This window comes from Oncorhynchus mykiss, chromosome 17, assembly GCF_057628025.1.
Source record: "Oncorhynchus mykiss isolate SJ-2025 chromosome 17, ASM5762802v1, whole genome shotgun sequence".
Taxonomy (NCBI): domain Eukaryota; kingdom Metazoa; phylum Chordata; class Actinopteri; order Salmoniformes; family Salmonidae; genus Oncorhynchus; species Oncorhynchus mykiss.
In genome coordinates this window covers 31,375,965-31,403,003 of record NC_143038.1, presented here as the reverse complement: position 1 = coordinate 31,403,003, position 27,039 = coordinate 31,375,965, and the positions used below count along the sequence as shown (strand labels likewise).

At 42.6% G+C, this 27,039-nt stretch overlaps 1 protein-coding gene across 9 annotated transcripts in view; it reads right to left on the bottom strand.

The window, feature by feature from the left end:
* LOC110493993 (receptor-type tyrosine-protein phosphatase alpha) overlaps positions 1–27,039 on the bottom strand; it is a 53,985-nt gene that overhangs the window by 23,879 nt on the left and 3,067 nt on the right. For 4 of the 9 annotated variants that reach the window (XM_021568644.3, XM_090205202.1, XM_021568641.3 and 1 more), the window contains exons 2-3: positions 2,774–2,820; positions 2,060–2,150 (exon numbers count right to left, since the gene is read on the bottom strand). In XM_021568644.3, coding sequence (XP_021424319.3) covers positions 2,060–2,150; positions 2,774–2,794 — 112 coding nt within the window. In that variant the 5' untranslated portion in view covers positions 2,795–2,820. Of the gene's footprint in view, positions 1–2,059; positions 2,151–2,773; positions 2,821–3,333; positions 3,407–11,476; positions 11,687–27,039 lie in introns of those variants that run through there. The other 5 variants (XM_021568642.3, XM_090205201.1, XM_090205200.1 and 2 more) reach the window with 3 other exon arrangements.

The window sequence follows — 27,039 nt, the reverse complement described above, 5'->3', positions numbered from 1 at the left end:
GGACGTCTCCAAAAAGTACGATCTTTGTTCCCATGTGCAGTTGCAAACCGTAGTCTGGCTTTTTATGGCGGTTTTGGAGCAGTGGCTTCTTCCTTGCTGAGTGGCCTTTCAGGTTATGTTGATATAGGACTCATTTTACTGTGGATATAGATACTTTTGTACCAGTTTCCTCCAGCATCTTCACAAGATCCTTTGCATTTTTCACAACAAAGTACGTTTATCTCTAGGAGACAGAACACCTCACCTTCCTGAGCGGTATGACGGCTGCGTGGTTTCATGGTGTTTATAATTGCGCACTATTGTTTGTACAGATGAACGTGGTACCGTCAGGCATTTGGAAATTGCTCCCAAGGATGAACCAGACTTGTCAAGGTCTACAATTTTTTTCTGGGGGTCTTGACTGATTTCTTTTGACATTCCCATAAGGTCAAGCAAAGAGGCACTGAGTTTGAAGGTAGGCCTTGAAATACATCCACAGGTACACCTCCAATTGACTCAAATTATGTCAATTAGCCTACCAGAAGCTTCTAAAGCCATGACATAATTTTCTGGAATTTCCAAGCTGTTTAACCTGTTGAGTATAGGGGGCAGTATTTTGATGTTTGGATGAAAAACATACCCAAATTAAACTGCCTATTTCTCAGGCCCAGAAACTAGAATATGCATATAATTGTCAGATTAGGATAGAAAACACTCTAAAGTTTCCAAAACTGTCAAAATATTGTCTGAGTATAACAGAACTGATATTGCAGGCGAAAACCTCAGGAAAATCCAACTAGGAAGTGCCTCTTATTTTGAAACCTCCCTGTTCCATTGCATGCCTTCCCTCCATTTAAAAGGGATATCAACCTTTCCCTATGGCTTCCACATGGTGTGAACAGTCTTTAGACATAGTTTCATCCTTGTATTCTGAAAAATGAGCGAGAGCGATCACATCGCGTCAGTGGATGGCTGGGTGCCAGCAGAGTTTTGCATGCGCCAACAGCTTGGAGCAGACATTTTCTCTCTCTCTCCTATTGAAAAAGCTACGGTCCTGTTTAAATATTATCGACTATTTATTGTAAAAACAACCTGAGGATTGATTATAAAAAATGGTTGACATGTTTCTACGAACTTTACGGATACTATTTGGAATTTCCGTCTGCCCCGTCGTGACCGCTCGAGCCTGTGGATTACTGAACATAACGCGCCAACCAAATGGAGGTATTTTGGATATAAAAATAATCTTTATGGAACAAAAGGAACATTTATTGTGTAACTGGGAATCTCGTGAGTGCAAACATCCGAAGATCAAAGGTGAGCGATTCATTTTATTGCTTTTCTGACTTTCGTGACCAATCTACTTTGCTGCTAGCTGTTTGTAATGTTTTGTCGTCTGCTGAGAGAGATGTCCTCACATAAACACTTGGTTTGCTTTCAGAGCTACGCTGTGTTTTGCAATATTGCACTTGTGATTCCATGAAAATTAAATATTTTTTGTAATTTATTTTGAATTTGGCACTCTGCAATTCGGATGTTGATGAAAATGATCCCGCTAATGGGATGGGTGCGTCAAGAAGTTAAAGGCACAGTCAACTTAGTGTATGTAAACTTCTGACCCACTGGAATTGTGATACAGTGAATTATAAGTGAAATAATCAGTCTGTAAACAATTTATGGAAAAATTACTTGTGTCATGCACAAAGTAGATGTCCTAACCGACTTGCCAAAACTATAGATTGTTAACAAGGAATTTGTGGAGTGGTTGAAAAACGAGTTTTAATGACTCCAACCTAAGTGTATGTAAACTTCCGACTTCAACTGTATATATAAAAATATATATATTATAATTTTGTTATATTAAGAGATCTGGCTGGAGACCCCCTGCCGTACCTCCATGACCGAACTTTGAGAACCTGTGATGTTTGTGTTGAGTCATTTAATGGCTCAACTGCAACTTGATTGGAGTTGCGGTGATACAAACAAGCATTTTACAATACAAGAACGTTCAATATGTCAAATGGTGTCAAGCGGTAGGTTCTGACTGTTCAGGTGATAATGTCATGTGGGTCCTCCTTACCTGTGGGGGTGAGAGATGGTTCCTGGGCTGAGACAGAGACCCCGAGGGCCACACTGAGCAGCAGGAGCAGGGGACACACACCCATACTGCCCTGGGAGAACAGGGACAAACGCCTTACTGACAACCCAAAAATGACCCTTTCACAGTGCAGCTGGTCATGATCGGATTATAAATTAATATGCGTGGTACTTGTAACTGGAGGCCTAATCGTAAATCCTTCATGATCACATTTAGAGAATAATCCAACAAAATTTGGGTACTTACATTTTTGGGTGGGATCAAGATTTTTTTTACAAGAAAATGCATCGATTATAGAGTAAATCATTTTGAATTCAAACAGTTTGACAGCAACGCTTTTTGATTTAAACCAAACTTTCCAGACATGTTTGCCCACGGAAGACATGGTCAGAAACGGACTTTTTGGAATGAATGAGGTGCTCAAACTTAACCAATTTTGCATACCCCAACATACCACGAGACATCCATGTCTTTCACTGGAAAAGATAAACGGTTGAGATTTATACCATTTTTAATCTCACACACAGGGTTGTCAAACTATTATAATTTCTGGATAATTTTTTTTTTAAATGCAAGAAATTATAAAATAGTTTAACAATGTTTTGTTTAGACCAAAAATGGGTGCAGTCAGAACATGATTGAAATTATATGGATTTACCCTATAATGATGAGTGGCACAAGGAGTTGATCTCTTACCTTAAGGAGCGAATTTGGCATCAATCACTCATTCGCACAGTGTGGTCCTGGATGCAAACAGAAAAGGAGGAAGACACTGTTAGAAACTCAAAGAGGTGCTTAGAAATGTTTCACTAGTTAGTTTAACTAGTTTTGTACTATTCGTTTAACTTGGATCTTGCTGGTTTGCCTGTTGAGAACATTCCTACTATACTGAATGAAAATATTGTTCATATACAGTGCCTTGCAAAAGTATTCATCCCCCTTGGCATTTTTTTGCATTACAACCTGTAATTTAAACCGATTTTTATTTGGATTTAATGTAACGGGCAGACACAAAATAGTCCAAATTGGTGAAGAGAAAAAAAGTAATAAAAAAAAAAAACACAAAAAAATGGGAAAGTGGTGCGTGCTTATGTATTCACCCCCTTTGCTATGAAGCCCCTAAATAAGATCTGGTGCGACCAATTACCTTCAGAAGTCACATAATTAGTTCAATAAAGTCCACCTGTGTGCAATCTAAGTGTCACATGATCTGTCACGCGATCTCAGTATATATATATATATATATATACACACACCTGTTCTGAAAGGCCCCAGAGTCTGCAACACCCCAAAGCAAGGGGCACCACCAATCAAGCAGCACAATGAAGACCAAGGAGCTCTCCAAACAGGTCAGGAACAAAGTTGTTGAGAAGTACAGATCAGGGTTGGGTTATTAAAAAAAATATCCGAAACTTTGAACATCCCACAGAGCATAATTCAATCCATTATATAAAAAAATGGAAAGAATATGGCACCATAACAAACCTGCCAAGAGAGGGCTGCCCACCAAAACTCACAGACCAGGAAAGAAGGGCATTAATCAGAGGCAAGAACAAAGAAAACCCTGAAGGAGCTGCAAAACTCCACAGCGGAGATTGGAGTATCTGTCCATAGGACCACTTTAAGCCGTACACTCCACAGAGCTGGGCTATACAGAAGAGTGGCTAAAAAAGCCATTGCACACAGTAAAAAATAAGCAAACACATTTGATGTTCACCAAAAGGCATATGGGAGACTCCCCAAACATATGGAAGAAGGTACTCTGGTCAGATGAGATTAAAATGGAGCTTTTTGGCCATCAAGGAAAACGCTATGTCTGGCGCAAACCCAACACCTCACATCACCCTGAGAACACCATCCCCACAGTGAAGCATGGTGATGGCCGCATCATGCTGTGGGGATGTTTTTCCTATCAGCAGGGACTGGGGAACTGGTCAGAATTGAAGGAATGCTAAATACAGGGAAATTCTTGAGGGAAACCTGTTTCAGTCTTCCAGAGATTTGAGATTGGGATGGAGGTTCCCATTCTAGCAGGACAATGACCCTAAGCATACTGCTAAAGCAACACTCAAGTGGTTTAAGGGGAAACACTACTGTGACCCATGCGGGAATCTTACCTACAACCCCGATGTTGCCAGTACCATGCTGCAACCAACAGCCATCAGACCCGCATAGAAGCCCACCATTCTGTGTCTACTAAATCCCAGACGCCGCCTCTCTCACCGATTTCTAGATGTGTCTTGTATCCAGGTGGTGCTCCGTAACATAAATAATAAATTACCACATTCTGGGACACAGCGAAGGGAGCAAAAAAAAAAGCACAATTTTATGTAGGCATATATGCATTTCAACTTGGGCTATACGCAAGACTGCAGATAGCCTAGTTACCCGAGCTCTGGGGATAAATCAAGAAGTTAGAGACTGAGAAGGAACGCAGAGACTGGATTGGAACGCAGAGACTGGATTGAGACAAATTTGTCCAGATTTGGACACGGATTTGGCAAAATTGCCATTATTGCGCAATAATTTCAAATCAAACGTTGTATTTCTGCATTGACTGCAGTGGAGCTGCTATGAAAGGGAGTCAGTTGAAATAAGGGCAAGTGTGTGTAGGAAAGGGCCTAAAGTGCAGGCTGGGTGGGCTGACAACTGTGTAATCCCACCAGTCCACTGGGTGCGGCCTCACTGACTGAGCTGTGATAGTCTCGTGGTCTTGATACAAGAATAATCCAGCCCGTCTGGCTCTCTGTACTGCGTTCCAGCTCCGCGCACACACAAAGTATGGTTATCAGGGATTTACTGCCAGAGCATCAGAATTGGGTGGGAAAAAAACACTACTGTGCCATTTGTATCTAGGGGGAATAACTGTGATCCATCCTTACTGTTTTGGGGAAAGCAAGTGGTTAAGATGGGTCTATCAACGAGTAGTATGTATTCTGTTTTGTTAGGGGCAATTCCACGTTAATGGAATTACGCCGAGACTCAGATTTTTCATGTTAGAATGTGTGCCAAACCAAATCTATTGATTTCAGAGTTTAACAAAGCATACAACTCTACGCACAAGGTCTACTAATTTACACAGAGAACTTCACAAAAACACATTTGCTGGAAGAACTGTTGGGTAACAGAATCTCCCTCCGCATTTTATGCGACCACATTTTCCAGAAAAATGGGGTGTCCGCTATGACTGACACCTCGAGTTTTACAGAACTACGGTAACGGAATTATGTCATGGGTCCCTGATCTGTACTATACAGAAATGCATAATTATGGATATGAATTTCATGCTCTTCATGGTGATGTATCCTGAATAGCTACAAAGGTAGAAATATGCAATATCCTTATTTTGCATCTTTGAATATTATTCTAATGAGCTCCGCCCCCAAACACGACAACATATGGTTGGTCCAGACCAGATCAAATCTGAACCAATCATAGACATTTATGATTCACAAGTTTGGACATCACAGTATAGTAGAACTTCTGTCCAAACTTGTGAAACATAGACGTCTATGATTGGTTCAGATTTGGTCCAGCCAGGGCGGACTGAACTAATTTCACCGTCCAAGGATGTCCGATGTCGGTCAGTGCTTAGTGGGCGAGGATGCTCGCTACAGTAAACGGAAAGAGGGTAGGTGTCACTAAGAACCAGGTTGAGGTGACATTAAGGAGAGCGAGCGAGAAGTTGTCCAGAATGTTTTTCACAGTCTTGCTTTGACCACCAGACAACAGAAAGAAAACAGTTGAGCTGAACATAACAGCATGCTAGTGGAAGGGAGGACAGTAGCAGGTGACCCAACTGTGGTTTGTGACAACGATGATTTCCTATTGTAGCCAATTCAATTGCAGTAATTCCACTACCAATTTGGTAACAGAATTACGAGTTTTAAACACTTAACTATTCATAAGCAAACTTGACATCAATAAATACACTAACGAATTGGTAGGTCTACCTTTACTTGTTACTTCTGTGAACTTTTATTATCCTGCCTTACGAGGGAGCAAAATTAGAAAATATCTTAAAGTTATGTGGGCTTTTGGTAACAGAATTACAAGGCAATGTTTCTTAAATTTACAGAAGGCAAATCATTTCTCTAAAACGAAATATAAGTGTTGATATTAGTTGGCAGGGGTCTTCAACATGATTGTGTTTTGATTGATTTCTAACACCTTTTCTGGTAGATGTTGTCAGAGACCCATTTTCCATCTGTTTGACCAGTATTCATTTGACACCCAATGTGAGACACTGCTCCTATGTATTGCACATGTTGGTGCTCATGGGTCCTTCTAGAAGGAAATGTCCCTTAGCACAGAATCATTTTAAAATGGATTGTGAAAACCACACTTGGTATTCAAGCTTGCAGACTCATGCTGCATATTATTTAGCCTAGCTCTGTACCTACCCTTCCCCCAATACTTTTGCCCTTTGCCCGCTTCCCTTCCCCGGTCTTACCCACCCACATTTACGCACACACAGCTGACAAAAAACATCCACAATTACAGTTCTCCCTTCCATGCCCAAACCGTGCCAACCACCTCCCCAGAAACCTCAACCAGTGCTGCAGTTTCCCCTCAGACAACTCTGCTACTGCTGCACACAGGGTGAATTTCACTTGTGCCGTTTTCCACCTCTAAACGAGAACAGGGAATGAGGATTCGTCCGTGCTAAATTTAGAAGAGGTGTTCCTAAAATCAAAGGGTGGCCTAGTACATCGGGAGTGTTTGTTTCACTTGACTTTAAAGCAAACTAATCGCTGAAGACCGCACTGAGCTGAATCCAGGATAGAATCAAAAGGAAAACCAACAGATAGCCTAGGCCTACAAACTCAACCCACTGGGCAAAAACTGGCTGAATCAACATTGTTTCCACGTCATTTCAACCCCCCCAAAAAATCTGTGATGACTTTGAATCAATGTGGAAAATTGATTGGATTTGCCTCAAGTCATCAACATAGGGGCATTTTTTTTTTTTAAATGTCCAACTTTAAACCTAAATCCAATCATGTTTTCAGTTTATTTTTTATTAACATTAGTTGACAACAACCAAACGTAAATCAAAACTAGACGTTGAACTGAGGTATGTACTTAACTGTAGCTTATGCATGTCATACTAAAAAGAAATTGATCAACTTTCCTTCCTCCTAAATAAAACACTTAAAAAGACGTGCCCAATAACGTGCAGAAAAAAAGGATGGAACGGCGCATTTGACCCCTTTCTCTGCATCTCTCCCTCAATAGTAGGCTAGGCTGTCGATCCAGCTGACTCAGACTGCAGGAAAGTCTTAAAACGACGAGAACCCAGCACATTGCTTCCTTCGCCTGCAGTCTGGCTGCTAGTACCGCAAACTCCTCACTCATCCAAAGTCAGCCTCTGACCCTTGAACCCTTCCTGTACAATGCCCCAGCCTCCCCTCACCTGACCCATAGAGCAACCATCCTCATAACCAATGACTCAGCTATGACACAACCATTCCCCATTGACATTAGTGACTTTAAAATCACATTAGCCTGATTGAAGTAGAAGCTTCCTCTCTAAATTAGGCTAAATGTAGCATGGTTGCATCATCGGTCTGGTATGAATCAGACTTTGTGCTTATGAATCAGCATGCATCATTGGGAGCCTAAACAGCCTTTTTGGACAAACATGACTCACTGCTGTCACTCTGCTGTGATAGGGTGGCGTGTTCATGTTGGTGAGGTGAAGCTGTCCGACGCTAACTGGAGCTAGTAGCCACATGGATGCAGTTTATGAGTGTAGTGTCTACCAGTCTGATCTATAGGTCTGAGTGCATCAGTCTATGGGGACCTGGTTAAATGCGTTTTGCCCACCAAAGCAGTCCCCAAACCCTTTCAGTGTGTGTGTGTTCATCCACAGAGGAGTGTGTGCTGTGAGAGGGATGTCCCAGTGACTTAAGTGGAGAGAGGACATTATTAATTCAAGGAGGCACTGGTCAAGTGTTTCTACTTCATACCTAGGCTATACCCACTCAACACAACAAAGTGGCATCTTTTATAGTCAAGTAAGAGAGCAGCCACCCTTTGGCGTGATGGATCTCTCCATTTGTAGCGGAGACGGCAGAGAAAGCTTTCTGAACAATTTCTGGTTGTAGTAGCAGTAGAATGGGAGGGGAACGGAATCACGCACATCCATATGAGCATACGCAGCCTCATCACTAAGCTGACGATACAGTCTAGCGTTCTAAAAATACAAGTTGGACAACACAAACATCTTATATGCCTAGTAGCCTATGCCAGAATACTGTGCACTGTACTGCACAAAAGGTACAACGTTCTCCTCTTGCGCTTACCAGTTTCCTGTTACGAAAGCGGTGTTGACAGCCGTGCCCGACCAAGATATTCCACTAGCGCAGAGAACAAAGAAGTGGGTCCACAGCGGCTTCCTCTCACTGCTTCATTTCAGATTGCAATCTTCCGCTATCTAGGCCTAGTTCCACACAAGCACATCCCAATTTGATCAAGGCTATATTGACCACGTCTATAACGTTCTAGCAAGCTCCTGTGGAACTAAAATACGTTTTCTTAACATTACGCCACCTGGGTTTGCTCGGGCCTGAATCTGCATAACTTTTCCAAAAGTGCCCCATTCTTCACTTCCTATGTTTCGATATATCTTGCTGCATTCTCATCACAGCAACCTCCTGAGATGAGATGTCTCGCCAAGTGGTCTATTTCTAGGTGGCTAAACAATTCTTCTACTGCGAGACTGATTACTGTTTTGATGCCACCCCACCTAAAAATGGAGAGTGAGTGTAGATTCAGAAGTGACTACAATACGTTCTATTAATTAGCCTAACTTTCATGACGCTTCATTTAGTCAAGTGCTATAATAAAGCCGTCCACAAAACAGTCATGTTCGATACTGCACCAGAAAGCCTGTTTTCTGTATTTTTTCCTCATGCTTTGTTTAGTTGTCATCTGATTTCAAAAGGATCGAAAGAGGAACGATCTAAAATTTCTTTGCAATTGTCGATAGGACAGAAAGGTGTTAAAGTGCGACCGAGCGCCCACCCAACCATCTTCATATTCGGACAAATGTGCCTCTAAAATAAACAGCAACAGTGGTCCATACACAGCCTATTCAGAACTCTGACTCCAGATAGAATGCAGAGTTCGCCAAGATATTCCAAAAGCATCATGCATGTTAGTCACTGTGGGTGACTGTTGCCTCAAACAATATGCTCCCAGGGGTTGAAGCTACAACATCTAACCTTTGGGGCAGCCTGAGTGGGATCTCTGCTAGTTTTTATGGCCCATTTCCATGGCCTCCTAGGCCATGTGACAAATCACAGCCCTCCTTTTAGGCTGGGGCGGTATCCAGATTTCCATATCGTCACACCGTCCACTTACCCTGGGATTGATGGTATTACCAACACAGCACGCAAGGGGGCGCTAACACCACAAGAAAAGACAATCGGGTCTCTTACCAGAATGCTAATAAAATTAGCACAAACTAATAGCAAAAATCAGACAACTAACTAAATGCAAAGAGAGGCAAATCCAGCTCATAAAGTTACACAAGCATAGCTAGAAGCTACCGAATGTCATTTTCAGTAAGTGTGGCATTTACAAGTTTAAGTGAACGAGAGAAATTGTTCAAATGAACAAAGTTGTGACGCTGCTCTTCCTTAAGAAAAGCATGCACGTGTACACAGAGCAGAGAAGAAATATAGAAGAAAATTGAAATCTAAATACTACTCATATTACAGAAAGTTGTAAAGCGTCATATGACACCAATGTTTGCAGCGTAGCACCTACAGATGAAACACTACGGCGTCTTAAAGGAGGCCAGGGTAAACCCAAAATGTCATAAGTCAACTTTGATATATTATTAATCAATTATGCTTTTAGATACAAAATGCCAAATGTGTCAACAGTCCTTCCTCCAAAGGACTGTTCTATGGATAACAAAATCCCCAAATTCATGTTCTTTTTTTTTATGTCGGTTTCGTGAGGAATCACTCTTATCGAGCGTCTCTGCTCCTTTTCTTTCACATGGATTGTGCCTAGGCTAATACACAGAGGCCATTCTGTCCCGCTCCGTCCAATTAGGGATGCCAACGAAGAGACGATTGGGATGAAAACAAAGACACTTTGTGGCACAGCAGGATTAGAGTAGCCCCCCCCCCCATGCCTACTTTGCAGGTGTTAACATTAACCAATGAACGGATCCATTACAGAAGGTGAGCCTAACTTATCACAACGGTGACAGAAGGCTAAAGAAGCCGACGTGGGAATCTCAAAGGACAGTCCGATTTTAAGAGCAGTCATTTGACAAACATTTGACCATGACACAAAGAAAGAAACAGCCTGTTACTTCAAAGTCTTCCCTGCAATTGCAGTTTTAACAACCGTGGATATGGATGCAGACCTGTGTTTGTTTTTTTGTATGAGAGTGGTGACCACAGCATGACCACAGAATAAATACATGGTTCCCTCTCCGCCTGTGGCCAAGTGTCAGCCTAATCGGTGTGAAATTACTGCGTGGTCACAGGACTGTGTTTCTCCTCATGGTATTTCATTCACACAATGTGAGAGATTTACTTCAAGGGGCATTTTACCATTCGTTTCGTATCTCTTGTCCATTTGGTCTCTAAATATCACAAAGAAATGAAAACAGCTAAATCACAGTGCATTTAAAAAAAGGTACGCTAGATCCTCCCACTTGTTCACGTCTGCTTTGGGTTTAGGCAATGCTCGTATTAAGCAGGCCTACACTGATCGACAATCCTCTCCTCACCTTATAACATCAATCTGAGCAGCTGCACTAGACTCAGCGGATTCACCTAATTCTCTAAAGTAAAATTCTCTACAGTTGATACAGATATGGAAACTCAGCGCATCTGATAACAGCCATTACATTTGACTGAGTCACTCTGTAGACCTACAGCTCAAGCAAACAAGCTCATGAGTGTACATGGCGTGCCAAACAACATCAACTCTAGTTCATCCAAGGCGGGTAGCTTAGATTGTCAGGACACCGGCAGCGCCCGCTGATAAGCAGCCCAACGGCCTTGATGAACTGACGACAGCAAGAAAAGCATGTACTGGAGCAGCGCAAATTCCCCCCTGCTCACTCACTCGAGGGTGCACGGCTTCACGAGTCATCGCGAGGAGAGATAATGGCAGTCTGTCTGCCCTCATTCATGGCATATTAATACTCTGCCTGTGTCCTGAGGGGGATCCGCTGAGGCAGGAATACTCTGAATGATCCTCTTCATGGCGGCTCAAGTAGGCCATGCCCAAGACTCTCCCTCGCCCCCAACACAGACCACAGATTATACATCCTCAACGCCACACACATCACCCACAATACTCTGGACTTCCCTTTTTTTAGGGCTAGTACTGCTTCTAGTATGCTCTGTGACAGTGTTCGCTCACCTCATTCATATGAGCCAGGAAATTGGTGAAACGGAGTGAAAGATCCAGGATTTGCGCCAAGGCAAAATGTGCTGTCAGTCAAAGCTTGTGGGAGCTACAGTGTGTCCGGATCAAAGGACCAAGCGCAAATGTGGTGACTCAGTCAGGCTGTGCATGTAGGCTGCTTCTGCTTTGTTGTGGGGTTTCTCACAGAGCACGCCAGGGGACTCCACAGTCTACCCACATCACACAGAGGAGAGGATGTGGTGGCACTAAGCAGCGGCCTTCCCCTAAAGCCACTGTGACCCGGGAGCGTAGTGTGGGCTGAAGGCCACAAACCCACACTTACTCTCACTCCATCAGCAAATGTAGGGACGACGGGCTTCCATGCATTGGCCTGCATACAAAACTATAACAAAGGGTCAACATAGGGAACTTGTGCATTTCTAATGGTTTGAATTCCTTAAGCCTCCATGGAAACTCATGTGCCGAGTTAGCTAGGATTGGAAACTGTGGCCATCGAGTTGTAAAGTGCAATGGACAGTCTCATTGCTGCTTGCAGTCCTTCATACAATTTTGCTAGCATTAGCCTACTTTCATATTTACATGTTAGTCATTTTGCAGACGCTCTTATCCAGAGCGACTTATTGGAGCAATTAGGGTTAAGTGCCTTGCTCAGAAAAATGTTACCTAGTCGGCTAGGGGATATAATTTGAATAATCAACACACCGTCTTCTTTGCCAGCTACCCCGATTGGGAAGTGGACTGCAGTGTGAGGGGATGCAAAGAGGCTTGCCCCCTATGTGGACTGTTCGGATTATTGCCATGGGGTGGTGGTCTTACTGGTGCTTTTACAGTCGCCGAAGCATCACCCAGGTGGTTACTACAACACAGTAGTGGAAGATTCAGCCTACCAACGGGGGAAGAGCTGTGAACGGGAAATGACCAGGTGCCTGATGAAGATCTCCGGGGCCTGTAAGTCTGATGTTTCTACCTCCCTGCCTATGCAATAAATGCTCCCTATGCTCAAGATTCTACATTTCCAAATTGGCAATCACCTAAAAATGTGGAAGACTATCTCCCAAGAACTGCCAGATCCCTAAAATGTGTTTGTTGTTTATTTTTTAAAGCTACTGATTAAAATGAAGGGACCACAATGGAAATAAGTCATCGACTTACAGTATGCACTGTGAGTACAGTGCATTCGGAAAGTATTCAGACACCTTCACTTCCACAGTTACTCTAGAGCCTTATTTTAAAATGGATTAAATTAATGTTTTTCCCTCATCAATCTACACACAATAGCCCATAATGGCAAAGTGAAAACAGTTTAGAAAATTTGACAAATTATGAAAAATAAACTGAAATATCACAATTCGTATTCAGACCCTTTGCTATGAGAGTCGAAATTGAGCTCAGGTGCATTGTATTTCCATTGATAATCCTTGAGATGTTTCAACAACTTGATTGGAGTCCACCTCTGGTAAATTAAATTGATTGGGCATGATTTGGAAAGGCACACACCTGTCTATATAAGGTCCCACAGTTGACAGTGCATGTCAGAGGAAACACCAAGCCATGAGGTCGAAGGAATTGTCCATAGAGCTACGAGACAGGATTGTGTTGAGGCACAGATCTGGGGAAGGGTACCAAAACATGTTCCAAGATTCCTCCGATGGCATTGAGGAGTACACCACATCAGTCACTCGCTTCATCAATAAGTGCATCGATGACGTCGTCCCCACAGTGACCGTACGTACATACCCCAACCATTAAGCCATGGATTACAGGCAACATACGCACTGAGCTAAAGGCTAGAGCTGCCGCTTTCAAGGAGCAGGACTTATAAGCTTATAAGAAATCCCACTATGCCCTCCGACAAACCATCAAACAGGCAAAGCGTTAATACGGGACTAAGATTGAATCGTACTACACCGGCTCTGACGCTAGCTGGATGTGGCAGTGCTTGCAAACTATTACAGACTACAAAAAGGGAAGCACGGCCGAGAGCTGCCCAGTGACACGAGCCTACCAGACGAGCTAAACTACTTATATGCTCGCTTCAAGGCAAATAAAACTGAAACATGCATGAGAGCACCAGCTGTTCCGGAAGACTGATCACGCTCTCTGCAACCAATGTGAGTAAGACCTTTAAAACAGGTCAACATTCACAAAGCCGCAGGGCCAGGCGGATTACCAGGACGTGTACTGTGAGCATGCGCTGACCAACTGGCAAGTGTCTTCATTGACATTTTCAACCTCTCCCTGTCCGAGTCTGTAATACCAACATGTTTTAAGCAGACCACCATAGTGCCTGTGCCCAAGAACACTAAAGTAACCTGCCTAAATGACTACCGACCCGTAGTACTCACATCTGTAGCCATGAAGTGCTTTGAAAGGCTGGTCATGGCTCACATCAACACTATTATACCAGAAACCTTAGACCCACTCCAATTTGCATACCTCCCTACAGAGCCACAGATGAAGCAATCTCCATTGCACTCCACACTGTCCTTTCCCACCTGGACAAAAATAACACCTATGTGAGAATGCTATTCATTGACTACAGCTCAGCGTTCAACACCATAGTGCTCTCAAATCCCATGACTAAGCTAAGGACCCTGGGACTAAACACCTTCCTATGCAAATGGATCCTGGACTTCCTGACGGGCCGCCCCAGGTGGTAAGGGTAGGTAACAACACATCCGCCTTGCTGATCCTCAACACAGGGACCCCTCTGTGGTGCATGGTCACTCCCCTCCTGTACTCCCTGTTCACTCATGACTGCATGGCGAGGCACGACTCCAACACCATCATTATGTTTGCCGATGACACAACAGTGGTAGGTCTGATCACCGACAACGATGAGACAGCCTATAGGGAGGAGGTCAGAGACCTGGCCATGTGGTGCCAGGACAACAACCTCTCCCTCAACGTGATCAAGACAAGGAGATGATTGTGGACTACAGGAAAAATAGGACCAAGCACGCCCCCATTCTCGTCGACGGGGCTGCATTGGAACAGGTTGAGAGCTTCAAGTTCCTTGGTGTCCACATCACCAGCAAACTAATATGGTCCAAGCATGCATACCAAAGACAGCCATGAAGAGGGCATGACAAAACCCATTCCCTCTCAGTACACTGAAAAGATTTGGCATGGGTCCGCAGATCCTCAAAAAGGTGCTACAGCTGCACCATCGAGAGCATCCTGACTAGTTGCATCACTGCCTGATATGGCAACTGCTTGGCCTCTGACCGCAAGGCACTACAGTGGGTAGTGTGAACGGGCCAGTACATCACTGGGGACAAGCTTCCTGCCACCTCTATACCAGGCGGTGTCAGAGGAAGGCCCTCAAATTTTCAAAGACTCCAGCCACCTTAGAGAGAACAGTGTATGACTGCTAAGTGGTACCGGAGCACCAAGTCTAGGTTCAAGAGGCTTCTAAACAGCTTCTACCCCCAAGCAATAAGAATCCTGAACACCTAATCATATGGCTACCCAGACTATTTGTCCCCCCCCCCTCTTTTACACCGTTGCTACTCTCTGCTGTTATCATTATGCATAATACTTTAATAACTCTACCTACATGTACATATTACCTCATCTAACCGGACACTAACCGCACATTGACTCTGTACCGGTACCCCCCCTGTATATAGTCTCTCCATTGTTATTTTACTGCTGCACTTTAATTACTTGTTACTTTTATTTCTTATCTGTATTTTTTAAAACTGCATTGTTGGTTAGGGGCTCGTAAGTAAGCATTTTCACTGTAACACCTGCTGTATTCAGCACATGTGACTAATAAAATGTGATTTCATTTTTAAACATTGGCACACACAAAATAACCAGTTGTTTCTTTGTCACTATGGGCTATTGTGTGTAGATTGCTTTTTTTTCTCCCCTCATCAATTTAATCCATTTTAGAATAAGGCTGGGACAAAATGTAGAAAAAAAATCAAGGGGTCTGAATACCTTCCGAATGCACTGTATATGAAAAATAATATGAATCTATTTATCTAATACCAGGCAGGCAGGCATTAAAAATATACGAGCACATCAGTTTGAGCGACGCACCAGGAAAGCAGAGTTTTCCCTTTAAACATTTCACTCCCCTTCCCAGTGCACAGCCAAATCAAGCGCATCCTCTATTTTCAAAGGACTAGCCCCACCCATAACCTCCAGGCATATGTGACTTTGCCACACTGACCAACCTCTGCAGAGACCATAATCACACTCCCTCAGCCTTTGCAAGATAAGAGACCCATCCCAGGCCCATCAAAGACCCAGAGCTTCTCTACACCCTGTGAATCAGTGTTCCCTCTAGATTTGTTTTCTTATGTAGGGCAGGAACAATTGACACCAAATAACTTTTCCACTGATACCATTTGAGGACAAGCCTAACTGGGCTATGGTCAGAGCTAGGTGAGGTGGGAGGCCCACCATAAATTGGCAAATAGGTTGAGAATATTGTAGGACCTACATACCATAATACAACCCTCTCCAGACAGTTCTTGTGCGACCTTTTAATCCATAGGTGAATTAATGTCAGTGGTTTGGGTCCCCATTGAAAAGACACAGAAAAGAGAAGTGTTAGCGTCGAAATGAGACCATTACTCTTAACACTCACCGTGGAATTTAGCCTATATCAAAACCTTTTAATAGGTCTAAATTCTGCAACGAGTGCAGGTGACAGTGCAAGTTATCACGGTCAAAAATGAGCCTAAATAGGCTAATGTGTTTTGAAAATAGCTCCACTAGTATTTACAAGGTCAAACTGTCACTCAAAGTGCACTTTCAATGAGCTGCTACTACCGTGTGTAGACTCTGGGGCACTAGAAACTGTCCAACACCCCATAGTTGTTAGATAGGGCCTAAATATTTACCCTAGCATCTGATGTTATTTACATCAGTAGCTAGGCTTATGCTAGTGTTGCTATCTAGGGGCGTTGCTAGGATTTCAGGACATTGGGGGCTAACCGGGGGGAAAAAACTATTTAAAGTTTCAAAAGTTAAATGTATCAATCTAGTGAACTTTGAGATGAACATTGAGTGAGATTAAATCTACTAAGAATACTGAAGAAAGTAGAGGTCGACCGATTAATCGAAATTGCCGATTAATTAGGGCCGATTTCAAGTTGTCACAATCGGAAATCGGTATTTTGGGCGCCAATTTGCCAATTTTTTTTTTTATATACCTTTATTTAACTAGGCAAGTCAGTTATTAAGAACACTGTTATTTTCATTGAGGGCCTAGGAACAGTGGGTTAACTGCCTCGTTCAGGGGCAGAATGACAGATTTTCACCTTGTCAGCTCGGGGATCCAATCTTGCAACCTTACAGTTAACTAGTCCAACGCAATAACGACCTGCTTCTCTCTTGTTGCACTCCACAAGGAGATTGCCTGTTACGCAAATGCAGTAAGCCAAGGTAAGTTGCTAGCTAGCATTAAACTTATCTTATAAAAAACAATCATAATCACTAATTAACTACACATGGTTGATGATATTACTAGATATTATCTAGCGTGTCCTTGGTTGCATATAATCTGACTGAGCATACAAGTATCTAAGTATCTGACTGAGCGGTGGTAGGTAGAAGCAGGCGCGTAAACATTAATTCAAACAGCACTTTCGTGCGTTTTGCCAGCAGCTCTTCGTTGTGCGTCAAGCATTGCGCTGTTTATGACTTCAAGCCTATCAACTCCCGAGATGAGGTTGGTGTAACCGAAGTGAAATGGCTGGCTAGTTAGCGCACGCTAATAGCGTTTCAAACGTCACTCGCTCCGAGCCTTCTAGTAGTTGTTCCCCTTGCTCTGCATGGGTAACGCTGCTTCGATGGTGGCTGTTGTCGTTGTGTTGCTGGTTTGAGCCCAGGGAGGAGCGAGGAGAGGGACGGAAGCTATACTGTTACACTGGCAATACTAAAGTGCCTATAAGAACATCTAATAGTCAAAAGGTTAATGAAATACAAATGGTATAGAGGGAAATAGTCCTATAAATCCTATAATAACTACAACCTAAAACTTCTTAGCTGGGAATATTGAAGACTCATGTTAAAAGGAACCACCGGCTTTCATATGTTCTGAGCAAGGAACTGAAACGTTAGCTTTCTTACATAGCACATATTGCACTTTTACTTTCTTCTCCAACACTTTGTTTTTGCATTATTTAAACCAAATTGAACACGTTTCATTATTTACTTGAGGCTAAATTGATTTTATTGGTGTATTATATTAAGTTAAAATAAGTGTTCATTGTTCATTCAGTATTGTTGTAAATGTCATTATTACAAATAATAACGTTTTTAAAAAATTGGCCGATTAATCGGCATCTGCTTTTTTGGTCCTCCAATAAATCGGTCTCGGCGTTGAAAGAAAGAAGAAAGTAAAATCAACTCATGTCAATTCTATTCAAAAGTCAATACAATACAAGACATTCTGGTAACTTGCACCATCCCACCTGCCACAGCAGACACGGCCAGTTCCAATTACAGTAGCTGTGGGTCACTACGCTGGAACACACATCTACAGTGTATTGCCAAAAACCTCCATACCACTCAACAACTCTGACTTGTCCAATGAGCCAAACTGCTTAAAGAGTCAGTCACTCTCTCGGAAAATGATATCATAATCGAATGACTAACTTACTTTATCTTTCAAAGGAGAGATGTGGCAGACTTTAACGCCGAAGTACAGTGCTTTCCACTGAACACAATCATTTTCTGCCCTATATATTTACTGCTCTATTAAAACATGTGTTTTAGAATAGAACCCTAGGTGTATCTGAAACAAATCTGTAAATAGATTTGATGGCGCTTTATAAACAACACAAAGATATGTCAAATCAGCAAATGCCTGAATTAAGTATGCTTTCAAGTTATTGAAATGCACCATACCGGTAATGGAAAATTCATGAAAGAAAAAGGAAGATTATCAGGCAATCATTGTTTATTTAATCTTTCTGAGAACAGAAGATATGTTTCTGAGAGTCTTAGCTTTCAGGAATGGGGTCATAATTGCTAATTGCCCAAACCGTCCCAAGGCTGGAGCCAAATTCATAGGAAGAAGATCACAATTGAATTAGCATTTTGCCAAGGCAGCAACTACACTTCCTGGGGTCCTAACACATTAAAGCACTTACATTACATACAAAAGAAAACAGTACATCATATAACATCATTACACCACTACATATCTACAACACAAAATGTACAATACCACCATACAACAATATGTGTGTGTCTGTACCTTTGTGTGTGCCTCTTCACAGTCCCGGCTGTTCCATAAGGTGTATTTTTTCATGTTGATTTTTAAATTCTGCTGCTTGCATCAGTTACCTGATGTGGAATAGAGTTCCACGTAGTACTGTGCGCCTCCCAAAGTCTGTTCTGGACTTGGGGATTGTGAAGAGACCTCTGGTGGCATGTCTTGTGGTGTATGCATGGGTGTCCGAGCAGTGTGCTAGTAGTTTGAACAGGCAGCTCGGTACAATTCATTTCCCCCAGTAATTCTGTGCAGTTTTATAAAAGTCCTTTCTAATGAGTCATGCGTGACTTGTGAACATTGTAGAGGGAAACAGAGGGGAATCTTAGCTTTCATTTGTGGGGTCATAATAGCTAATAGCCCGAACAATTCACACGCTAGAGCCAAATTCATAGGAAATAAACTCAACATGCCACACTGGCTTTAGAAACGGCTGGGTGCAAAGTTAAACAGCCTGTCAGCCCCTTCCGATGCGTCTGCATTGTCCTAAACCACACTGAATCATTTTTTTTTTTTTTTTTTTTTTACAGCAGGCAATTTGACAATTCTTCAAACATCAATAGGTTCGGGGCTGCACTGTGCCACACCCTTTTATCCATTTAGCTGATATCCTGTTTTTATTAAATGGATCACTAAATTTCCTTTGCAACTTTGGGTAGAAAACCGATAAATAAATTATGTGGTCATCACAATTCAAGCCAGTCGTCCATGAAAGCAATCAATTAGCTTAATTTCTCAGAGATCAAATTCTATTTCAACAAAATAACGTTTCAGCAACGCTAATCTTATCTGTTTCTAACTACATAAACAGATATCCTATTGATTCCTGTTTACTTGCAAAAACAATAGCAGGAAGCACAAGTGACTGTCAACAAAGAAGTGGTCAGACGACGCAGATGCTAAGCTACAGGACTGTTTTGCTAGCACAGACTGGAATACATTCCGAGATTCTTTCCGATGGCATTGAGGAGTACATCACATCAGTCACTGGCTTCATCAATAAGTGCATCGATGACATCATCCCCACAGTGACAGTACGTACATACTAAAGGTCGACCGATTATAATTTTTCGATACCGATTATTGGAGGACCAAAATAGGCCGATACCGATGAATCGACCAATTATACACGCGCGCGCACACACACACACACACACAGTTGAAGTCGGAAGTTTACATACACTTAGGTTGGAGTCATTAAAGACAAACAATGTATACGAAATGCTTCAGTCTGGTTTTAGACCCCATCATAGCACTGAGACGGCACTTGTGAAGGTGGTAAATGACATTTTAATGGCATCGGACCGAGGCTCTGCATCTGTCCTCGTGCTCCTAGACCTTAGTGCTGCTTTTGATACCATCGATCACCACATTCTTTTGGAGAGATTGGAAACCCAAATTGGTCTACACGGACAAGTTCTGGCCTGGTTTAGATCTTATCTGTCGGAAAGATATCAGTTTGTCTCTGTGAATGGTCTGTCCTCTGACAAATCAACTGTAAATTTCGGTGTTCCTCAAGGTTCCGTTTTAGGACCACTTTTGTTTTCACTATATATTTTACCTCTTGGGGATGTTATTCGAAAACATAATGTTAACTTTCACTGCTATGCAGATGACACACAGCTGTACATTTCAATTAAACATGGTGAAGCCCCAAAATTGCCCTTGCTAGAAGAATGTGTTTCAGACATAAGGAAGTGGATGGCTGCAAACTTTCTACTTTTAAACTCAGACAAAACAGAGATGCTTGTTCTAGGTCCCAAGAAACAAAGAGATCTTCTGTTGAATCTGACAATTAATCTTAATGGTTGTACAGTCGTCTCAAATAAAACTGTGAAGGACCTCGGCGTTACTCTGGACCCTGATCTCTCTTTTGAAGAACATATCAAGACCATTTCAAGGACAGCTTTTTTCCATCTACGAAACATTGCAAAAATCAGGAACTTTCTGTCCAAAAATGATGCAGAAAAATTAATCCATGCTTTTGTCACTTCCAGGTTAGACTACTGCAATGCTCTACTTTCCGGCTACCCGGATAAAGCACTAAATAAACTTCAGTTAGTGCTAAATACGGCTGCTAGAATCCTGACTAGAACCAAAAAATTTGATCATATTACTCCAGTGCTAGCCTCTCTACACTGGCTTCCTGTCAAAGCAAGGGCTGATTTCAAGGTTTTACTGCTAACCTACAAAGCATTACATGGGCTTGCTCCTATCTATCTCTCTGATTTGGTCCTGCCGTACATACCTACACGTACGCTACGGTCACAAGACGCAGGCCTCCTAATTGTCCCTAGAATTTTTAAGCAAACAGCTGGAGGCAGGGCTTTCTCCTATAGAGCTCCATTTTTATGGAACGGTCTGCCTACCCATGTCAGAGACGCAAACTCGGTCTCAACCTTTAAGTCTCTACTGAAGACTCATCTCTTCAGTGGGTCATATGATTGAGTGTAGTCTGGCCCAGGAGTGGGAGGGTGAACGGAAAGGCTCTGGAGCAACGAACCACCCTTGCTGTCTCTGCCTGGCCGGTTCCCCTCTTTCCACTGGGATTCTCTGCCTCTAACCCTATTACAGGGGCTGAGTCACTGGCTTTACTGGGGCTCTCTCATGCCGTCCCTGGAGGAGGTGCGTCACCTGAGTGGGTTGAGTCACTGATGTGGTCATCCTGTCTGGGTTGGCGCCCCCCCCCCCCCCCCTTAAGTTGTGCCGTGGCGGAGGTCTTTGTGGGCTATACTCAGCCTTGTCTCAGGATGGTAAGTTGGTGGTTGAAGATATCCCTCTAGTGGTGTGGGGGCTGTGCTTTGGCAAAGTGGGTGGGGTTATATCCTTCCTGTTTGGCCCTGTCCGGGGGTGTCCTCGGAGTGGGCCACAGTGTCTCCTGACCCCTCCTGTCTCAGCCTCCAGTATTTATGCTGCAGTAGTTTATGTGTCGGGGGGCTAGGGTCAGTTTGTTATATCTGGAGTACTTCTCCTGTCCTATTCGGTGTCCTGTGTGAATCTAAGTGTGCGTTCTCTAATTCTCTCCTTCTCTCTTTCTCTCTCTCGGAGGACCTGAGCCCTAGGACCATGCCCCAGGACTACCTGACATGATGACTCCTTGCTGTCCCCAGTCCACCTGGCTGTGCTGCTGCTCCAGTTTCAACTGTTCTGCCTTATTATTATTCGACCATGCTGATCATTTATGAACATTTGAACATCTTGGCCATGTTCTGTTATAATCTCCACCCGGCACAGCCAGAAGAGGACTGGCCATCCCACATATGCTCTCTCTAATTCTCTCTTTCTCTCTCTCTCTCGGAGGACCTGAGCCCTAGGACCATGCCCCAGGAATACCTGACATGATGACTCCTTGCTGTCCCCAGTCCACCTGACTGTGCTGCTGCTCCAGTTTCAACTATTCTGCCTTATTATTATTCGACCATGCTGGTCATTTATGAACATTTGAACATCTTGACCATGTTTTGTTATAATCTCCACCCGGCACAGCCAGAAGACGACTGGCCACCCCACATAGCCTGGTTCCTCTCTAGGTTTCTTCCTAGGTTTTGGCCTTTCTAGGGAGTTTTTCCTAGCCACCGTGCTTCTTCACCTGCATTGCTTGCTGTTTGGGGTTTTAGGCTGGGTTTCTGTACAGCACTTTGAGATATCAGCTGATGTACGAAGGGCTATATAAAATAAATTTGATTGATTGATTGATTAAAACTAGTTTTTCAACCACTCCACACATTTTTTGTTAACAAACTATAGTTTTGGCAAGTCAGTTAAGACATCTACTTTGTGCACGACACAAGTAATTTTTCTCATTGTTTAGACGTATTATTTCACTGTATCACAATTCCAGTGCGTCAGAAGTTTACATACACTAAGTTGACTGTGCCTTTAAACAGCTTGGAAATTACAGAAAATGATATCATGGCTTTAGAAGCTTCTGATAGGCTAATTTACATCATTTGAGTCAATTGGAGGTGTACCTGAGGATGTATTTCAAGGCCTACCGTCAAACTCAGTGCCTCTTTGCGTGACATCATGGGAAAATCAAAAGAAATCAGTCAAGACCTCAGAATTTTTTTTTGTCTGGTTCATCCTTGGGAGTAATTTACAAATGTCTGAAGGTGCCACGTTCATATGTACAAACAATCGTACACAGTATAAGCACCATGGGACCACGCAGCAGTCATACCGCTCAGGAAGGAGACGCGTTCTGTCTCCTAGAGATCAACGTACTTTGGTTTGAAAAGTGCAAATCAATCCAAGATCAACAGCAAAGGACCTTGTGAGACGCTGGAGGAAACAGGTACAAAAGTATGTATATCCACAGTAAAACGAGTTCCATATCGACATAACCTGAAAGGCCGGTCAGCAAGGAAGAAGCTACTGCTCCAAAACCACCATAAAAAAGCCAGACTACGGTTTGCAACTGCACATGGGGACAAAGACCATACTTTTTGGAGAAATGTCCTCTGGTCTAATGAAACAAAAATAGAACTGTTTGGCCATAATGACCATCGTTATGTTTGGAGGAAAAAGGGGGAGGCTTGCAAGCCGAAGAATACCCTCCCAACCGTGAAGCACGGCGGTGATAGCATCATTGTGGGGGTGCTTTGTTGCAGGAGGGACTGGTGAACTTCACAAAATAAAAACTTCCAAGTTGTGGCAAAATGGCTTACGGACAACAAAGCCAAGGTATTGGAGTGCCCATCACAAAGCCCCGACTTCAATCCAATAGAAAATTGGTGGGCAGAACTGAAAACACGTGTGAGCAAGGATGCCTACAAACTTGACTCAGTTAGACCAGCTCAGTCAGGAGGAACGGGCCAAAATTCACCCAACTTATTGTGGGAAGCCATCTGAAACATTTGACCCAAGTTGAACAATTTAAAGGCAATGCTACCAAATACTAATTGAGGGTATGTAAACTCCTGACCCACTGGGAATGTGATGAAAGAAATAAAGCTGAAATAAATCACTCTCTCTACTATTATTCTGACATTTCACATTCTTAAAATAAAGTGGTGATCACAACTGACCTAAGACAGGGAATTTTTACTTGGATTAAATGTCAGGAATAGTGAAAAACTGTGTAAATGTATTTGGCTAGGGTGTATGTAAACTGCCGACTTCAACTGTATGTATGTATGCATGTTTGTATATATACTTGAAATAATGACAATTACAACAATAATGAATGATCAATGAACACTTATTTTAACTTAATATATAAAATCTATTTAGTTTCAAATAATGAAACATGCTCAATTTTGTTTAAATAATAGAAAAAGAGTGTTGGAGAAGAAAGTAAAAGTGCAATATGTGCCATGTAAAAAAAAAGCTGACGTTTAAGTTCCTTGCTCAGAACATATGAAAGCTGTTGGTTCAATATTCCCAGTAAAGAAATATTAGGTTGCAGTTATATGGATTATGATACGTCGACTATTTCTCTCTATACCATTTGTATTTCATATACCTTTGACTATTGGATGTTCAAATAGGCACTTTGGTATTGCCAGCCTAATCTCAGGAGTTGATAGGCTTGAAGTCATAAACAGCACTGTGATCAAGCATTGCTAAGAGCTGCTGGCAAACAGTAAAGTTTGAGTGAATACTTACGAGCCTGCTGCTGCCTACCACCGCTCAGTCAGACTGCTCTATCAAAAATTCAATCATAGACTTAATTATAATATAATAAACACAGAAATACGAGCCTTGGGTCATTAACATGCCAAATCCGGAAATGATTGAAGTTCGAAAACAAAACATTTATTCTTTCAGTGAAATACGGAACAGTTCCTAAGTCTAAATACTGCTGTTACATTGCACAACCTTCAATGTTATGTCATAATTATATACAATTCTGGAAAATTAGTTCGGGACGAGCCAGGCGGCCGAAACGGTTGCATACACCCGGACACTGCGTGCAATGAACGCAAGAGAAGTGACAATTTCCCTTGTTTATATTGCCTGCTAACATGAATTTATTTGAACTAAATATGCAGGTTTTTTAAAAAAAATGCTTCTGTGTACTGATTTTAAGAAAGGCAAAAGATGTTTATCTTTAGTCACATTCATGCACTGAATGTGCCATCTTCGCAAATGCGCCTTTGTTAAATCATCACAGGTTTGGTGAAGCAGGCTGTGATTTGATGATTAATTAACAGGCACCGCATTGATTATATGCAACAAGACAAGCTAGTTAACCTAGTAATATCATCAACTATGTGTAGTTAACTAGTGATTATGTGAAGATTGATTGTTTTTTTAAGATAAGTTTAATGCTAGCTAGCTAGCTAGCTAGCAACTACCCTTGGCTCCTTGCTGCACTCGCGTAACAGGTGGTCAGCCTGCCATACAGTTTCCTCGTGGAATGCAATGTAATCGGCATCCAAAAATGCAATTGTTGTGAAAACTTGAAAAATCGGCCCTAATTAAATCGGACATGCCGATTAATCGGTCGACCTCTAGTACATACCCAAACCAAAAGCCATGGACTACAGGCAACATCCACACTGAGCTAAAGGCTAGAGCTGCCGCTTTCAAGGAGCAGGACTCTAACCCGGAATCTTACAGTGGGGCAAAAAAGTATTTAGTCAGCCACCAACTGTGCATGTTCTCCAACTGTGCATGTTCTCCAACTTAAAAAGATAAGAGAGGCCTGGAATTTTCATCATAGGTACACTTCAACTATGACAGGCAAAATGAGGGGGAAAAAAATCCAGAAAATCACATTGTAGGATTTGTAATGTAAGTATTTGCAAATTATGGTGGAAAATAAGAATTTGGTCAATAACAAGCTTATCTCAATACTTTGTTATTTACCCTTTGTTGGCAATGACAGAGGTAAAACGTTTTCTGTAAGTCTTCACAAGGTTTTCACACACTGTTGCTGGTATTTTGGCCCATTCCTCCATGCAGATCTCCTCTAGAGCAGTGATGTTTTGGGGCTGTTGCTGGGCAACACGGACTTTCAACTCCCTCCAAAGATTTTCTATGGGGTTGAGATCTGGAGACTGGCTAGGCCACTCCATGATCTTGAAATGCTTCTTACGAAGCCACTCCTTCGTTGCCCGGGCGGTGTGTGGATTTCTTCAAACCAAGCTGCTTACCTATTGCAGATTCAGTCTTCCCAGCCTGGTACAGGTCTACAATTTTGTTTATGGTGTCCTTTGACAGCTCTTTGGTCTTGGCCATAGTGGAGTTTGGAGTGTGACTATTTGAGGTTGTGGACAGGTGTCTTTTATACTGATAACAAGTTCAAACAGGTGCCATTAATACAGGTAATGAGTGGAGGACAGAAGAGCCTCTTAAAGAAGAAGTTACAGGTCTGTGAGAGCCAGAAATCTTGCTTGTTTGTAGGTGACCAAATACTTATTTTCCACCATAATTTGCAAATAAATTCATAAAAAAATCCTACAATGTGATTTTCTGGATTTTTTTTCTTCTCATTTTGTCTATCATAGTTGAAGTGTACCTATGATGAAAATTACAGGCCTCTCATCTTTTTAAGTGGGAGAACTTGCACAATTGGTGGCTGACTAAATACTTTTTTGCCCCACTGTAAAAAAAAATCCCACTATGCCCGCCGACGAATCATTAAACAGGCAAAGCGTCAATACAGGACTAAGATTGAATCGTACTACACCGGCTTTGACGCACGTCGGATGTGGCAGAGCTTGCAAACTATTACAGACTCCAAAGGGAAGCACAGCCGCAAGCTGCGCATTGATACGAGCCAACCATACGAGCTAAATTACTTCTATGCTCGCTTCGAGGTAAGTAACAAGCAGACCAACATAGTGTTCTTGGGCACAGAGACTAAGGTAACCTGCCTAAATGACTACCGACCCGTAGCACTCACGTCTGTAGTCATGAAGTGCTTTGAAAGGCTGGTCATGGCTCACATCAACACTATTATCCCAGAAACCCTAGACCCACCCTAAATTCCATACCGCCCCAACAGATGATGCAATCTCTATTGCACTCCACACTGCCCTTTCCCACCTGGATAAAAGGAACACCTATGTGAGAATGCTATTCATTGACTACAGCTCTACAGACTACAGTTCAACACCATAGTGCCCTCAAATCTCATGACTAAGCTAAGGACCCTGGGACTAAACATCTTCCTCTACAACTGGATCCTGGACTTCTTGACAGGCCTCCCCCAGGTGGTACGGGTAGGTAACAACATATCCGCCATGCTGATCCTCAATACGGGGGAGCCTCAGGGGTGCGTGCTCAGTCCCCTCCTGTACTCCCTGTTCACTCATGACTGCATGGCACAACACCATCATTATGTTTTCCGATGACACAACAGTGGTAGGCC